This window comes from Cladophialophora bantiana (assembly GCF_000835475.1).
Source record: "Cladophialophora bantiana CBS 173.52 unplaced genomic scaffold supercont1.5, whole genome shotgun sequence".
Classification (NCBI taxonomy): Eukaryota; Fungi; Ascomycota; class Eurotiomycetes; order Chaetothyriales; family Herpotrichiellaceae; genus Cladophialophora; species Cladophialophora bantiana.
In genome coordinates, this window is record NW_015971579.1 from 1878950 (window position 1) to 1895996 (window position 17047).

Below are 17047 nucleotides of genomic sequence, written 5' to 3' on the forward strand. Positions count from 1 at the left end.
CCAGGAGGCCGCCATCAATGGTTCGTATGAGGAGTGGATGAAAACTTCCTTCCCGTGTCGAATGTTCTGGTCCGTCTCGAGCATTGCGAGGGGAGAAAGGAGAGATAAAAACGTGGCAGCTCATCTTGAACCTGAAGCTCCGCTTCTTCCTCCCCAAGAATTTGGTCAACCTCAGGCCCGTTCTCGCTGGGCTGTTTTGTTTTCAGCCTACAGGTGCATACCTGTCCCGTCCGAGATCGAAAGACTCACCGCGCCACCCTCATCTTTTCCAACATGGCGCCCAGGAAGGGCAAAGAGTCCCTTTTGGACCTCTGCGGCAAAGCAACCACACTAGGAAACAGCATATCGGTGCGTATGCTAGAGTACCTCAGCACTGTCAAGGAGGCTCCACATGGGTTTCGTGAGCTGGCGACAAATTTCCTCGATATCTGTCGCGTCCTGTGCTCCATCGAAGCAGGTCTATCCGAAGCCTCGCGGACGCACAGTCAGTTCCCAAATGACATGCAACAGGAACTGGACAAGAAGTTTCGTCAGACCAACGATGACTTCATTGTCCTGAACCAGATGCTTATCAAGTTCTTGGAGTACGAGAAGAAGGGAAGCCTGGGAAAGCTCAAAAAAGGCTGGCACATGATGTTCGCCGACACGGACATCCACAAGATGAAGGACTCGCTCGCCAGGAGCCGTGATGCGCTGGGTATGAGCGCAATGGTATTCAGATGGTATCTCGGCGACGCAAAGGCGGATGCCTCCGTCGGTATTGGATACACAGGTCTCGCAGCTGTCCTCGAGCGCATGAACCCAAGCATCAAGCAGACCGCGCCAACCGTCGCTAAGCCTCCTCTTCTACCTCCTGTTTCAGAGGGTGCCGATCTTCTCCCACCACTACCAGCCATTCCGCTGACGGAGAGAACGTCAGAGTCCAACTTTATGTCACATTTCGGCGAGGATCCAGATACCTTGACCGCGATCCCTCAGAGGCAAAGCTTCAGCAGGCCAGCGCCAAGTACCAGATCCAGCAAACTGACGGTCAATTCAGCCACCAGGGACCTGCAAATGATGAGCAGTGAGAGTTCTCGAACCGAGGTTGCCGTTGAAGACCACGTCTCCGTTAAAACCGCGGAATCATTTGGTCAGATCGAGGATATGATACACGAGATCGGACTGGACAAGAATTCCCCAATTGCTCGCGTGAAAGCCGACCCTGCTACAGTCCCGAGATGGACACCCAAGCAGACTTCCGGGGCCACCTCTGCAGCTCTCAAGTCGACCTTGTTGAACGCTGTTCAACAGAAGAAGCACAAGATGATTGAGCAACTGCTTGATTGTGGCGTCCCTCCCGACGGTGAGAACGGGGTCAACCTTCTCCGAGAAGCAGTCCTGCACCAAGATGTCGAGACGGTCCGACTCTTGCTTCTCTTCGGCGCCGATCCCAACGGTCTCGACAAGATCAAGTTCAGTCCCCTTCTGTCCGCAACAGAGCTGTCATTCCTTGATGCCGCAAAGTTGCTTCTGAAATATGGGGCAGATCCCAATCTTCCAGCTGGCCCTGATGGAGAGTGCCCCCTCGCTATGGCCGTCATCGAAAACAAACTCGAGTTCTTGCAACTCTATCTCACCTACGGCGGAGACGCCAATCTGAACACCGCTGATGGCAACACACTCCTCATCAAGGCTATCACTAAGACCAATCCGAAGAAGCTGGCGGAGCTTCTGGTCGACTACGGTAGCGACGTGAACGGCAAAAATAGCGAGGGAGAGACGCCCCTCTTCACTGCAATCCAAGCGAAAAGAGTTGACATCATGATCTTCCTCCTCGATCATGGAGCGGACCCCAACTTGCCTGGCCCCAAGCACCTATTGTGGCCTTCGACCTACCAACCAAAGGCGCTCCAGCTACTGCTATCGCGGGGAGCAGATTTCAAGAAGTGCCCGGGAATTCTGGAACTTGCCACGAGTATCAACCACCTGGAGTCGGTAACCATCCTGCTGAGAGCTGGTGTTGACCCCAACGCTAAGAAAGACGGGGTTTACACTCCCCTCTGTACTGCTATTCGTGATAACCGCGGCGAATTGGTCTCCCTTCTCCTCGCTAATGGCGCCGATGCAAACGTGATGGCATCAGAATACCCGGCCTTCAAATGTGTGACTCATGACCGCACGCATCTGCTTCCACAGCTGGTTGCAGCCGGCGCCAATCTGCACAAGCCCAAAGGCATCATCGAGAAGGCCGTGGCTCACAACAACAAAGACGCGCTCATGTACTTGCTCGACCAGCACGTCAGCCCCAATGACCGGGGCGCCGAAGGTTATACCCCCTTGACCACCGCCATTCGTGACGACCGTGTTGAATTTGTCGACATACTTCTTGCTCATGGTGCAGACCCTGGGATCAGAGGCCAGGACTGGCCCATCTGTATGGCAGTGAAGAGACCCGAGATGCTTCGCAAGCTTCTGCCCTCGCTCTCGAATCCAAGGGCTGTCAAGGGAGTGCTGGAGATGGCAGTTGTTGCAAACCAGCTCGAGAGCATCAAGTTGTTGCTGAAAGCCGGTGTCAGCGTCGAGGACAAGAACGGCGGTGTCTTCTCCCCTCTGACCACGGCTATCCGGGAGGACAGAAAAGAGATTGTTCGGTTCCTGCTCGAAGAAGCCGGTGCCGATGTCAATGCCCCGGGCGAGCATCTACCCATCATCAAGGCCATCCGCAGGTGCCGAAGCGGGGATACCGACATCATCGAGATGTTACTGGCTCGAGGAGCCGACATTAATCTCATGTACCGTGGCTGGAACGCAGTGCTCCAGGCGGTGGAAAATGGGGATGCCAAGGTCTTGAAGCTTCTCGTTGAGAGGGGTGGTGGCGTTGACCTGGAGGCTAAAGATGAGTCAGGCAGGACAGTGATGGATATTGTGAACGGGCGGGGCTGGGATGAGGCTGTGAACATCTTGCTTGGTCGTCGAGGAGGAAGTCCATCAAGTGTTTGATGATGGATGGTGATAGATGGATGAAGACTCGGATTAACTAGACGACCTGTGGGAGGTAATTTGGTTTGTGTGATTTGATGATGCGTATCACCATTTCTTTTGTCACTTGGGAGGTTCTTTGTCCATTGTTGTATCGCAGCGGAATATCTGCAGGCGAACATTGCCGTTGCTGGAAGATAGTCATTCCCCAGAAGAAGCAAGTGTCTAAGCAAGGCAGCCGGTCGCGTGCACCGGTCTGGAGCAATTTCTTTTCCCTTTTCCCCTTTCGTGAGCGGATGGGCGACTGCCAGAGCCTGAATTAGCTGCGGGCCCCTCTCGTGGGCTAGCCTGGCAGATGGCTGGCTGGACTGTATCTGCATCTGGTTCGACGAGCAATAACGACAATGGTACGGAGTACGAGGGGTATGTAGGCGAGATTCAAAGTATTCCAGGCCCCCAGCCCGCCGCAACACAGATGACCCCGGACTCGTAGCGCTTGCATTCGTCCGCCGGAGGAGTCTCAGTTAGAAGCACCTAGGGAGGTACCCGCCTTGGTACGGAGAAGTGCTCGCGGCGCCATCTTGACTGACTCTCCTTCATTGGGTAGGAGGCCTCCGGCGTTCGGCCTGCGACGTTCGGCCTGCAGTCTACTTACGGTACCTCCGGGTTTAGCTAGTTGATCAACATGGAGGGCCTACCTACTGAGCTTGGACCTATCCCGCGATGTACAGTACTCGAAACGAGTTTTTAGGTCGATTGTCTAGCGAGCCGCGTAGGTACCATAGTCTGTACCACGAGTGCTCCCCATCTACTGTAGCTCGATACGAGACAGCTAGTTACTTCCTTGTACTAGGAAGTACTCTAGGTGGGTGGTTCATGTGGGGAGTTCTCTATCTCCGTCTCCCCCTACTTCTCCCTTGATAGTCTCAAGTCTCGACCCTCCCTCCCCCCCGGTGTCGATCCGGGGGAGATGGTGTGGAGTGGAGTGGCACCGTCGATTGAAGGATCGTTAAGATTCGAAGAAAGAAAACACTCGGACCACATCTCTCTCGCTTTCCTCTGATCCTAGCGGGGACGTAAATGAAATGTGTCATTGTCAGTGGCACTCTTAGTGTCAAGGTGTCATGATGTAAACGACCCAAAGTCATGACGTTCAAGTCGAAACACAGAGAGAGAAGCCGCCGGGGGAATGATGCCTTCATGACGCAGTAATTGCAGTGATGTTTCGTGTGGCGAAAAGGTAAGAACAAAGAGGCAGAGAGGTGGAATATACAAAACCCGACAGCCTTTGATGTGGTGAAGTTTGTTGGCGTTGTTATTGTTGTTTGCTGTTGTTGTTGTTCGTCAAACGTCCCAATCTACATATCGACCACCACTATCACCACCATGTCGCCTCGAACTCGTGCAGCCCAGGCATACAAGCCTGCCCTTGCATCCGTCCAATTCATCCAGGCCGGGGCAAGACAGACGACCAGAAGAGCCTACGCAGTGAAAGCAGCTCCCACGCGCCCCGGCGCCCCACGCGACATGAGCAGCAGCATACCACTGTAAGACCCCGTCCGTCTAGCAGCCCTCAAGAAAATGTTTTTGTCTGTATACATAATATCTTCATATTATATATGTTTCGCCCTTGCTGGAACAAGAATTTTAACCCAATGGTGCGGCAAACCTGCAGAATCGCAGCTGGAGGCATCCTGGCCTTTTTGCCCTTCTACTACCTTTTCCACAGCACCAAGCCCTCGGTGTCGGGCAACGCAGAGATGACGCAGGCGAGACGTCAGGGGGATCCGGCGAACGAGTATCGCGATCCCAGAGATAGTCCGGCTAAGACGTTGGAGCAGAAGAAGGCGAAGAGGGGCTAAGATACATTTCATGGACAATATGAAACAAAAATGCTATTGCATATACGAGGAGCCATAAGGAATTAATGCAATGAATGGACTTGTGCCAGGCATAGAACACGTTATTTGCGTTGAAGCACCCTGTTAGTATCTCTCGCAGAATCCTTGGTATGGTGACTTCGATTCTCTCGAAGTAGAGGTCAAAATCATGCTTCCCGTGGAGTCTGTGTTTGCTTAGCCCCCACTTAATGGCCAATAAGGGACAGAACGGCGTGAAATCAAATATTATGAATGGCACGGAATTGCGCGGCTGAGTCTACCTCGCTGTCACACTTGTGTCATCATGAGCATCAACTATTATCCCTGGGGGGATGTAAAAGGTGTCAACTGGCTGGAAATTTGCAAACGTGGGAAAACGATCGATTCAGACAATGCCTCTGTGATAATATATATATATCTACACACACACACATAAGACTGTCATAGGCTGCCCGGGAAACCCCCCTGGGTGGCCACTCTATTCTTTATTCTTTTCGACTGAATACTGATTACTAGCATTTAACAACTCCAGCTGTCCGTGGGTAATAATGCCAATTGGTTTACCGGCGTCTGACGAGCTATGATCCATTCGACTTATGTGAACGTACATTTGTACGATGCGCAACGCAACCCCGTAATCATGGCACGAATCAGTTCATGACCCCCATAAAATGGAGATCCACCTTATGCCAGAGCTTAGTCAAGGAGAGTCGTTGAGGAGCACAATACCCCGGGAGAACTGCTCAAGCGGTATGGCCCCTCGCTGATCATTGCCAGTATCTCAGAGAAAAAGGAGGCTATTCGATCTTCCATCAACTTCAGCGAAAAGGACAGTGGATCAGCAAGTTGTTCTGCTGCCACCACGTCCCCCTCGAGGTGAATGTCGATCAGGACAGGTCCAATCCTCGCCACGCAGGGCCCCCATAGTCACCCTCCTCGGGCAATGTCTGCCGCACTTCATATGGGTCGCTGGGTCTCCTCTTGGTCAGTCAGTCAGGAGGGGGCTTGATCTGGCATGTCCAGCCTGGAATGAGAAAGGGACAAACTCCTGGAATCTTATGTAAGGCCCCATGGAGTCAGTCACGGAAAACAGTGTGAGAGTGGGTTTGATCGACGGCCGTCAACCCTCTCTCTTGTCCATGCAAGATGAGTCTGACCACCAGAGATGACCTTTGGGGAATCAGTGTGAAGGATAAAAAGGTAACGTCAAGATCACCCTCGAACGTGAGATCGATTCCTCAATCTGCACACTTGTCTTCGCCAACCCAGTATTCCTGTTCCAAAACGCCGCTTCCAATATGCTTTGTTCGCTGTCTTTCTTGCTTTGGTCGGTCGCCATTTTCTTGCTGGCAGCGGGCCTAGTCAGATACCGACGGCTGTCCTCAATCCCTGGGCCTCTCCTCGCATCCTTCACAGACCTGTGGAGGTTTTCTGTCACGCAATCTGGAGGATTTTCCCAGACGCTCAAAGAACTCCACGACAAATATGGGCCATTGGTACGCATTGGTCCCAATACTGTGAGCATCGCCGACCCTGCCGCGGTCCCTGTGATCCATTCCATGCACGGAGAATTCAGAAAGGTACGTATGTATGAGCAGGTTCCCTCCAACCCCATGGTACGTAGCCCGTTGTCGACTGACAGCCAGCCGCGTTTGTGGATAAGGCCGAGTCTTATAAAACACTGAGGGCGCTTGTGAACGGCAAAATCTTCGGCACCGTAATCGACATCCTGGACGAAAACGAAGTGTCGACCCTTAAGCGCGCCGTGGGAAGTGCATTCGCGGCCAAGAATTTGCTGGACTATGAGCCCGACGTCGACCACACGGTCGAAATCCTCATCCAGGTCATCCGCCAGAACCGGACGGTGCCACTTTTCGACCTCATGCAGCAGTTCCAAGTCGACTTCTTGATGAAGGCGGCCTTCAGCAAACACACGGATTATCTGACCAGTGGACGGCCAACCGCGCCGGTCTCGGCCTATGCGCGACTGGTCCACTGGGGCCGCTGGCAGAGCGTGCCCGCTCTGGAGAAACTACTCTTCAAGTCTCCGCTGTGTGCGGCATGGTACAGCAGGTCGGGAGGGAAACCACAGGCATGGACGGCCATGGCCCTTGAAGAGTTTAGCAAGCGACAGAACAAGACGGCCGAGGGATACGTCCGTGATGACGGCGGTGATGGCAGGCCCGATCTCATGGCCAAATACCTCACGGGACGAAACCGGCACAAAGACAGCGTCACGGATGAGAGCATCCTGCGGATGATCTCGAGCACCATCGCCGCCGGGTTCGACACGTCGGCCTACACCATGACGACCATCCTCTACAACCTCCTCAAGAGCCCCGCGGCGATGCAGAAGCTGCGGACCGAGATCGACGAGGCGCTCAACGAAGGACGCCTTTCCGCTGCCCCACAGCCCAGATTCATCGAGACGGACCGACTTGACTATCTCGGCGCCGTCATCAAGGAGACCATGCGTCTGCAGCCGTTCGTCCGCGCCCTGCTGGAGCGAGAGGTGCCTCCCGAGGGCGCCGAGATCGCCGGCACCTTCCTCCCCGGCGGCACGACAGTGGGCGTGTCCGTGTGGAATGCGCATTTCAATCCCGCCGTCTTTGGCAAGGACGCCGACGGATTCAGACCCGACCGCTGGCTGGAGGCCGATCACCACCGCCGGCTCGTGATGGAGAGGTCGGTGCTGGGCTTCGGAGCCGGCAAGCGCGTCTGTATCGGCAGACACATTGCAGAGCTGGAGATGAAGAAGGTGATTCCAAGAATACTGCTCGAGTTTGACGTGAGTAATCCCTCTTCTTCTGCACAATGGAGAAGACCACGTTGAGAGAAACTCGCTGACATTCCCTATAGATCTCCCTCGAAGACCCGACTTACCGTCTCGAGCCACTGGACAAGTGGACCAACTTCCTGAAGCCGTTCTCCATCGTCTGTCGGGATAGGGCTTGATCGACTAGCTAGATATAATACGGAGGACGGAGTTCTGAGGACGGAGTTCGGAGTATCGACGGGGGAGGGGGAGAGGGAGAGGACGAACATATAAAAGTCCCCGTTGCACACATCTCCGGCGAAGTAGAATCAAAAAGGGAGGGAGGGGGTTGGTCTTGAGTGACTGTACCACCATGAACGAGTGGTCATATATATATTTGCTCCGTCCCTCTTCATTGAAATGGCTTGAGCGACGCTTATATGACAATCCTTGAATGAATTCAACTTTTCTCCGCTGTATCGTCATGGTACCGAGGAATTTGTCCGTTAGATTGCAATGAGTTGAGATGAGATGAGATTTGAACATAGTTGGTTCAGCCCACGAGCCATAATGATACAAGTAGTTCTTCTTTAGCCGGAACCAACGATCAGGGATTCGGCCCGGGTTGGTGACATTGCGTGAATGCGGTGGATTCCATTTCGTCCATTCATTTTCCTCCTTCATAACGGGGCGCTTTCATCCCCCCCAAACAAAAAGGCCGAAGCCTCATGGTCTCCATGATCAGCTGCGGTGGCATGCTCGACGGCCTTGGTCAAATCCTCCAAGAAACCCCATCTAGCCTCGCGCGCACAGTCCTTCTGCTTCCAGTCCCGCAATGTCCCTTGCGGGAACCAGTCAATCTCGACCCTCTCATCCAACAAGCTGCCGTCATGAGCGATCACGACAAAAACATTGTCCATGGCGTCAAATTCCTGCAAAACGCCGACAATCTCCTGCGCTTGCCAGGGGTCGTGGGCGACACCGTTGTGAATGTGGTAAAATGGCTCGGTCCCTTTCTTCCGCAGATGGATGGTTTCAAAGATGTGGCCGGGGCACACGGTTGGGTATTTAGCAGCGTAGGGTGTAGGGTCGAGGGTCTTTGGAATCGGGAGATACTCGGAAGGTCTCAGTTCAGCGCCGTGATGTGCCGCGTCCGCACCCATGAGGGCGAATGCGTCTTCGGCGTCACCATCCTGCGTCGATGTCACACGTGCAAGGCCACACATGTGACCGATCGCGTGGCCTGGCGCGTCGAGGAGATAAAAGGATCCGTCGTTGAAATAATCGACTGCGCGGAAGCGGCCAATATGAAGAGTGGTTTGGTTCTCGAAGTCGATGATTTTCAGCTCTCGGCCCGCAAAATCAGTGTCCGGGAGCGGCGAATTTTCGTTCTCTGGATATGGCGGAAGCAACGTCTCCTTCACACCGGGTCCAACAATCGGGGCTGTACTCCCTGGGGGGGTGCTGGAGTCTCCAGGGTGGTCATACTGCCAGTGACTCCAGATGACGGCTTCAATAGCGCCGCCAGCAACATCGACGTCGTTCCCCTGCAAGATCTGAGCCACCGAGTCTTTCTCGACCTCAATCTTCCAACTTGGCTGAGTTACGAGCCCCAACACAGGAGGCGGAAGTCTTTGCCAGTCCTTCCTGCACCCGAGGTCAAAGAGAATTTGCCTGCCCGAGGAAACTTGTTCGATGAGGAAAGAGAAGGACGGCACCTTGAGAATCTCATGCCCAAATTGTGTTGGGCCCATGAAGACCTGTAAGGACACATCGAGGCGGGAGGTTGTGTCAATGATTTGAACTTTGGCTGCGGCGCCTGGCGGGATATGCAATGTCGGCGCCGGTTTAGGGTCATAAAGGAGGACCTGGTTCTCGCCGTCCGAACTCATCCTGAACGGGTCCAACGCATTTACAGCCACAGATGAGAGAAGGTGATGGTTGTACGCTCCCAATTCCAGGACATTGGTCAATGGCAGTACCATTTCGCCTCTTAATATCATCTGGTCTGTTGGTTGTCCCTGGGAATCTGCCAATTCGGCATTCATACCCCCGGTTGAAGCCTCGCCGAGTCCAGAAAATAGAATTGTTGTCGGTAGTGGTGCGATGACATGCATCATTGGAGCTGGATTAGGTGTAAGATAAGCAAGTAGTATGCTGGCTCGTTCGGCGCTGTCATATGCTTCACTCTCCTTGGAAAAGAGCGTTGCAATGTCAAATCTTGGAACCTTTGTTGGTGCGGGATACTCACAGTTATTGCTTCCGACCGAACCCGGCCAACAATCCTTCTGGAGACATGGCCCGTAATTGCCAAATTGGGAGAATTCTGCTGTTTATCTCTGCCTTCAAACAGGGTCCTTGCCAATTGAGTGGTAATGGCAAGAATTTGCCTCTTGTATTCAAATCTTCCCATGATGATTCTCTTGGTGTTCCAATACCATCGGACTGGCCGTTGGATGCCACACGGGCAGAGTCTTCTGCTGTAAACCAACTAATGCAGTCTCTAAATCGAGTGTGAGCATTTGCAAAGTCCGTAGGTCTTGCCTTGATCGACTTGATCCGTTGCACCGATATTTTGAGAAGACGATTGAGCTCTCCGTCTCCAGCCTTGATTGCTGGAGCGGCCTCTCTTGTGTCGCACCGTGTGGTCGCCTGATTCCGCATTTCTGCTTTGTTTCGCACGACATCCATGTTGATGGAGCGCAGCAAAGGATGGGCCTTTGCTTTTCCTTCTTTATTATCTCCAGGAACAGGTTCGGCATGAGGACTCCCACTACCATTCGTCTCCTAAAGGAGCTTGCCTTTGAGCTCGAGGGTGGGTGTTATCGCAATTTCCTGCACGGATGAAGCTATGGGTCTGGGCCATTGACGGACAACAAGTCATGCCTGGTCTCTGTTGAACCCTGCGTTGCTTCGCGTATAGTGAATGTTTCTCGTTAATTGATTGCTCGCTCCACGGTGAAAGAAATATCTGTCGATTACCTCTCGGGTTCGGTCATGGCGCCTTGGAGGATTGTGGACTGCCTCCTTTTTGCGCTGAGGGACGACGCGACAACAGTGCCGGCACAAACTGAGAACCACGTGGTTCGACGACATCGCAGTCTAAGAAACCGTCAAGAATCAAGCGAACGGAGTTCCAAGAGGACAGATTCATCCAAGAAGCCAGGAGAGAGAACTGATCGCTGAACCAACTCTCGCTGGCATGTCGAACTCCGAACTGGTCATGCTCTGCTTGCGCACCGACGTAAAGAGCCCACAGCCGCGCGTTTGCGTATTTTATCGATCCGGTGAATTCAACAACCTTTTGCTCTTTTTCAAGAAGCTGTCGGGTCAGACTTCGCAAGGGTTTCTTTGTTTGGTAAATCTCCTTTCCCAGGAGTGTCTCGTCCCCAGCAATGAGGCGCGTCCAATAGACAGCAGTCAAAGCAAGGTAGGCGTTCTTCTTGTGAAGATGGGACTGTGGGGCTTTACCTTCTTTTGCGTCGTCGATACGGTTCAGTGTATACTTTACGAGCCTTGTATGATTGACCAGGTGGCTGGAACACCACCACGTAAACACGGCAGGGGATAGTCCGTCCGCCCTTTCGGAGCCGTGTTGCCAGACTGCGAGACTTTCGCGCTCCCGGATAAACATTTCTATAAGGAACTCGTCTTCAATTGACGGATCCAGAGATGTGGGGAACGATAGGTGCATGGCCGGCAGTTCCTTCCTGCCTTTTGCCCACGCTGTCTTGAACACATCTTGGACCCAACCGTCATAATCCAAGACGGGCTTCCTCAGGAACATGCAGCAGGCGCAAGCTTCGTTGTACATGAAGGATCGCAGAGACGTGATGTCCACTTGCCCATGTCGACTCTCGTACTTCAATGCCCGACACAGCATTGTTGCATGGAGCCACGCCCCGTCAGCATTTCCAGCTTGTGCCTCGGCCATATATAACGCTATGATGTGCCAGTAAGACGTCCTCGAAACGATTCCAGAGCGCTGTTGCAATTTCCGTAGAAGCATCGAGGTACTCTCAGATCGAAAGCGCAAGCTCTGCACAGCGAGCTCGGAGTTTTCGGTGACGTTGGATGCGACTTGTGCCCATCGCGCAAGAAATCCTAGCGCGCCACCCTTCTCGTGCAGTGAGCGGACGACATCCCTCCAGTCGTCGGCAGCGGCGTCTAGCGTTCTCCAACCATCCATGCTGGTGTGGTATTGGGAAGGGATGACGATGTCTCGGTAGAATCGAAGAATGTCGTTTACCCTCGGGGATATTGTGACAGGATAGGCGTCGAATGGATCAGAATTTCCTCGAAATACCTTTACATCATGCACAACAAGGCTAGGACTTCTGGACGGATTTATCACACGGTCCGAGCTGTGAGAAGTGCATGACGAGGCTGGAGAAGTGCCCTATATAACGGATCAGTATGGCTCTAGGGGCATGTCACGACTTGTCCGCACCAACGACTCGAAGCGATCTTCCTCACTCTCAGAAGACTGCTCTCGAGAGCCTATCGTTGGTATTTGCACGCTCTTTCTTAATTTCTGGGCTGAATCGCGTCTCTGCCAGGGTCGGTACCGTTGTTGAATATGGCTGAAGACACGTTGCCGGTGGGGCTGCGCTTTCATGTTCTGTGCATCATGATTGACCCACAGAAGATCAGCCGGATAGCTAGGCTTGGATGTGGAAGTCGCAGCCATGGTGGAAGGTTCATTGTATGGACTGGTAGTTACTCGAAAGTCTTTACAGGTTAACGCAGGTTGCAGGGAAATTTCCCGCTCCAATTCCTAGGTTGTTATCATACCTTATTCAGCACAGACGAAGAATCGAGCCTAGGCATTCACCGACAGGGGTTAATCTATCGCCTCGAAGCTGTGGAAAAAGGACACGTGAAAGCCGTCTCAGCGCCGAGCCCTCAACCTCGATCGCCTCAATTACGAGATACAGTCTGGTTGTATCCGCCCAGCAGGGGCCTACAAGTACAGGCGAGCAGGCAATGACAACGCCACCGAGAACTCTGCACCCTTGTCGGGGCTTGTTCTCGAAAGGACCTCTGTGCTGGCAAGCCACAAGGACCCCAAGTGTGTAAGCGGAAAAGCCAGGAGACGTACTCGGTATTGGGCTGGCATCGAAAGGGGTCCCCCAAAACCGGAGTCTCCCAAGTTCGGCAGTAATGAACTCCTAGCAAGCTTGTTCGATTGTGCCTGCACTCCAGCGGCACAGCAACCTAGGTAGGTTTAGCATACTCGGGAAATAAGCTCTCCGGAATTATTTCAACAAACAACAAAGCAGTGGCCATAGGTCAGTTGGGAGAGTGAGTTCTCTCACAGGCATCCATTCTCATGGGGCCAGGGAGCTGGCGGCACTGAGACAGGGTGACACGAGACACTGGTATGTGGAAGTATATGTATAAGTTGGCTCACAGACAGATACCTGGCGAATGCTCGTTTTGTCCTTCTCTGTTCTAATGAATGATGTCTGCCCAAACCTCCGGATGTGTAGATCCCCGTAAAGTACATGACGTGTCGTAATCGCCGTTGCTTCGGTTTTGCTTCATACAACAGACTTGCGCCGTGTGAAGACCCTCTTCAGCTTGCTGCCTTTGCCTTCCGTTTGCGTATGCGTTGGGTTTGTAGCTGCAGCAACGGAATTCTCCCTAGAAAGGGCTGCGGCACTGCCATTGTGCTCGGTAACGGTAGCAAGCTGAGGAGCTACCGTTGCTCTTCTCTGGTCTCTAGTATTCTTCTTCGCACTCCGGGGAGTCCCCTGTCTGGTCAGGATGTCATCCAGAGTTTTGGTGCCGTAAAAGCCTTGGAGTTGTTCATCAGACTCATAGTACATTTTTGATTGTGCCCATTCTTTTAGAGCATCAAGGTACGCTTGCTCGGATGGGAACCCTCGGTAGCTCTGATCAGCGACAAGAGTGTCGATGGATTGCGCCGAGAAAATGCTCGCAGGTCGTGACGACTGTAATTGAGGGTTGCGGTCAAAGGCTGACTTTGGCTCCTTGATCGACATGATGGAGAAGGGCCGCAAAAAGACTGGGAGGGATGGGGGCCTTGCTTGATGGGTTGAGGTACGACAACCAACTCGACAATTAATAGAAGATATACAAGGAACGGGCGTGTTGGAGGATAGCAAGTGTTGATTGAGAAATTGAGGTTTGCGTCGTGGTCACAACACATTTAGCATCTTCAGCGAGTCAGTTGAGTTATGTACTTGTATGCTGGTGGGTTTCGCCACTTCTTCCTTGATCTTTCTGCGTCTCTCGATATCATAGGTGGAGCGAACCAATTATCCGGATCTCCTACCCCTCGACCCCGCCTGGTGAAGGCCAGAGACAAGGTGGCGATGCCAGAAATAGGGGCACCTTCATCGATTCGCGTAGGATGACCGGCCAATTCCCAGAGACGGCGGGCTGGCTGCAGGGTGATGTGGACGATGAAACCAGATAAGAACGGTATGCCGAGAGATGCCAATGCTTGTCCGTCAGGAACCCACGTGTAGCGTCTGGGGGCCAGCACATGACACAAAGCTTGCCGAATTCAAGACGACCCGGAGCCGTGGTCGTCCGGGCAAAACGGGTCACAAGCGTCTGAAGGCCGGGTAGACCATGTATTAGGACGGCTAATGTGGATGAAGCGGCCGGCCGGCATCGAGCCCCAATGCGATGGCGCTTTCGGTATGTATATATATATATGTCTACGTGGCACACATGAAGCGGGCTTGTGCTGAGACTTGAAGTCGGGAGGGTTCATTCTCGCTTCAGCCCGATCTTTCCGATGCTCCTCAAACCCCAAAGACTCACTACTAGGGTGCTTGACGTGAGAGCAACGCAGAACCAGAATGCGGCTCTATATCCCTCCATCAGTGCTTTTGGTGCATGCTTGTCTGGGTAGTCTGATTGCATCGTGATGCTTCCTGCGATAACAGCGGAGAGCGCCAGGCCGACACTTTTGCCGATTTGTGCGACAGTGTTGAAGACCCCTCCTGCCAATGCCTGGGTCCTCTCCGGAAATGCAGCAGTGATGACCAGATTTGATACAGTAAAGAGAACGTCTGGTCCGATTGCATTTAACGTAATGGCTGGGAATACGTACTCCCAATAAGGGGCGCGGACTTTCATGATGGCAACGAGGAGGGGTGAAAGACAGGAAATGGCCATGGAAAAGATGACGGCCCAGTCTGCGCGAACTTTGTGCACGGCCAGGCCCATGAGAATATTTGTGACAATGCCAGAAGCCGGAGACGGTAAGAAGCGCAGAGAGGTCTGAGTGGCGCTGAGTCGCTGCACATCCTGAAAGAAGAAGGTGAGAAGGGTTTCGGTTGCATTAAAAGCTCCCCAGGCAAGAAAAACGTCGATGCAAACGCCCGTAAAGACTCTGTTGCGCCACAGCGAGTTTGGGATGATTGCTGGGCGGTTGAGCTTCTCCTGCCGACCGACCCAAAAGACGAATGCTGGGATCAGAGCCGCGGCCGTTGACAAACATGCAATATTCGTGGGTGACTTGATGCTTGAAACATTGCCAGTCAAGACGCTGGAACCGCTTAGCTCGGCATTTCATCGCGGGGCTGTGCATGAGCACTTACGCAAAGACGTATGAGAGGAGTCCTAGCGCGGTGCTGAGAATCAGGGCTCCCGGCCAGTCAATGTCTGTTGCCAGTCTGTTGACCGACAGCCGCGTTGGTTGTACTGGTTTCGGCAGACCCGTGACAGCCAGAGCAAAAAGAATAGTATTAATGGCGGCAGCAATATAGAACCCGGCCCGCCACCCAGGCCCATCAGTCAAGATGCCGCCCACGACAAGACCGATGGAGAAGCCTACTGGCTGACCAGCGCCCATCATTGCGAACGCAAAATTGCGTCGCCGGCCGTGAGGAAAATAGGAAGTGATGAGACTCACTGCAGAGGGGAGACAGAAGGCAATTGCGACGCCGGCAAGAGCGCGGAAGAAGAGCAGCTGCAAGCTGTTCTGCGCCAGGCCGCACGCCAATGTAAATGCACTTTGAAGCAGGCATCCTAGGAGATACATAAAGCGATTGCCTACCACGTCGGCAACGGCTCCTGAGAGAATCAGCGAGCAACCGCATGTGAGAGCATAGATGGACGAGGGCCTTTGATACAGAGTTAGTCCACAATCGTGCCGAGCATGTGGCGAACTGAAGAGTACCACAGAAGGACAGAACCAGGAAGATTCAGGTCTTTGGCCAACGTCGGTAGAATCACCGTTATCAGGCCTGCGAGGAGACTGCTGATACCAGTGACGCCGGTGACAGACACAAAGATTACCGCGGTAGAGCCTTTTCGCAGGGGACGCTGCTCCGCCACTGTTCGAGGGAGTGTTTGAGACAAATTGCGATCATCTTGGACTGTCGGTGCTTGTGGTGCAAGCAGGGCTGAAGCCGGGGGTGCGAGTTCGGTCGTGGTGGTTTCGGACATTGTCCTCGTCAGCTGTCGTCCTTGGAGGGGTGGATTGGGAACAGCCGGCAGTAATATTGGAGTCAAAGACTGGATAGAAGCACTTTACATAGGATTTGCCTGGGCCTGCTTCTTTGGGAGTTGCTGTCAAAGGGCGCACATGTACCGAGTACCTAGATTATTCGCCAGCGAAAAACCTAATTACTTATTGGGTCTCATCTACAGTTTGATACTAGTTGGTGGGCGAAGGCCACCAGGCCGCTGAAATCCACCAAGTGCATAGGTTTTAACTAAGCCTTTAGCTAAACATCACAGAGCGCTCCCTGGGCAAACACCCCCAGGGCTGGCGGGCCTAATCTAGCCCCCTAAACGATCGGCTGGGCATCCCTTTCAGGCGGGTGTTAAGGAGCCGATGACCCTGGTCCAGGCGACGAAGCCCCTAAGATCTCCGTTACGCTGGCGGAGATCAGTCACTCATTGCTCCCTCCAAGGCCGTCCAACATTCTCACTTTTCGTCTTCAAGAGTTGCCGTTCTATCTTGCCGCTGAACCGTATATTGACAAAGATGTCTGGCGGGTGACTTCCAACTGCACATTCTTTGCGAAATCCGCTGTTTACCTCATCGCTCTAGGTGTGATAAACCTGAACCTACTTTGGCCTCCCTGTGCGGCCTCTCTGAACCCTCCTTCGTCAGCAGCGGTGCCTTTCTGGTTGCAAAACACTAACTAGGTGTCCAAGCTAAGACAAGAGGCCGCAAACTACAGTAAGATGAGGACAATGTGGAAAACTCAAGCAGCCTTTTCCGACTCCCCTTTGCTCCCTTGGGCGCTATTACTTCTGGCTCTCATGCAGCGTTGGCTAGGTTCGTTTCTTCAACTCCGACTCCCCGCCATCCATATATCACAGATCCAAGCGGGTATTGTCGGCCGTGGGATATCGACGTACGGATCGCCGGACCCCCTAATATGTGGTCAGGTTTTGCGCCTAAAGTTGGCCTAGTGTCCAGCGCCCAAGCCATGTCACCACGATTCCGCCTGGGTTC

At 53.3% G+C, this 17047-nt stretch overlaps 7 protein-coding genes across 7 annotated transcripts; 3 read left to right on the forward strand and 4 right to left on the reverse strand.

Annotated features, from left to right (window-relative positions):
* Positions 1 to 273: 273 nt before the first annotated feature.
* Z519_04277 (uncharacterized protein) lies at positions 274 to 2982 on the forward strand (the record flags this gene model as incomplete). The annotated part of the gene is made up of 1 exon (XM_016762023.1): positions 274 to 2982. The coding sequence occupies one exon, from the start codon at positions 274 to 276 to the stop codon at positions 2980 to 2982; it is 2709 nt and encodes a 902-aa protein (XP_016622361.1).
* A 1365-nt stretch (positions 2983 to 4347) lies between these two features.
* Z519_04278 (uncharacterized protein) lies at positions 4348 to 4823 on the forward strand (the record flags this gene model as incomplete). Its single annotated transcript, XM_016762024.1, has 2 exons — positions 4348 to 4508; positions 4691 to 4823. 2 exons carry the CDS (start codon positions 4348 to 4350, stop codon positions 4821 to 4823), a joined length of 294 nt encoding a protein of 97 aa, XP_016622362.1.
* A 1316-nt stretch (positions 4824 to 6139) lies between these two features.
* Positions 6140 to 7796, forward strand: Z519_04279 (uncharacterized protein; the record flags this gene model as incomplete). Its single annotated transcript, XM_016762025.1, has 3 exons — positions 6140 to 6421; positions 6484 to 7629; positions 7701 to 7796. 3 exons carry the CDS (start codon positions 6140 to 6142, stop codon positions 7794 to 7796), a joined length of 1524 nt encoding a protein of 507 aa, XP_016622363.1.
* A 480-nt stretch (positions 7797 to 8276) lies between these two features.
* Positions 8277 to 10287, reverse strand: Z519_04280 (uncharacterized protein; the record flags this gene model as incomplete). The annotated part of the gene is made up of 2 exons (XM_016762026.1): positions 8277 to 9816; positions 9869 to 10287. The coding sequence occupies 2 exons, from the start codon at positions 10285 to 10287 to the stop codon at positions 8277 to 8279; spliced, it is 1959 nt and encodes a 652-aa protein (XP_016622364.1).
* Positions 10288 to 10591: 304 nt separating this feature from the next.
* On the reverse strand, positions 10592 to 12286 carry Z519_04281 (uncharacterized protein; the record flags this gene model as incomplete). Its single annotated transcript, XM_016762027.1, has 2 exons — positions 10592 to 11995; positions 12047 to 12286. 2 exons carry the CDS (start codon positions 12284 to 12286, stop codon positions 10592 to 10594), a joined length of 1644 nt encoding a protein of 547 aa, XP_016622365.1.
* Positions 12287 to 13139: 853 nt separating this feature from the next.
* Positions 13140 to 13604, reverse strand: Z519_04282 (uncharacterized protein; the record flags this gene model as incomplete). Its single annotated transcript, XM_016762028.1, has 1 exon — positions 13140 to 13604. The coding sequence occupies one exon, from the start codon at positions 13602 to 13604 to the stop codon at positions 13140 to 13142; it is 465 nt and encodes a 154-aa protein (XP_016622366.1).
* Positions 13605 to 14340: 736 nt separating this feature from the next.
* Z519_04283 (uncharacterized protein) lies at positions 14341 to 16026 on the reverse strand (the record flags this gene model as incomplete). Its single annotated transcript, XM_016762029.1, has 3 exons — positions 14341 to 15124; positions 15177 to 15701; positions 15758 to 16026. 3 exons carry the CDS (start codon positions 16024 to 16026, stop codon positions 14341 to 14343), a joined length of 1578 nt encoding a protein of 525 aa, XP_016622367.1.
* Positions 16027 to 17047: the final 1021 nt, after the last annotated feature.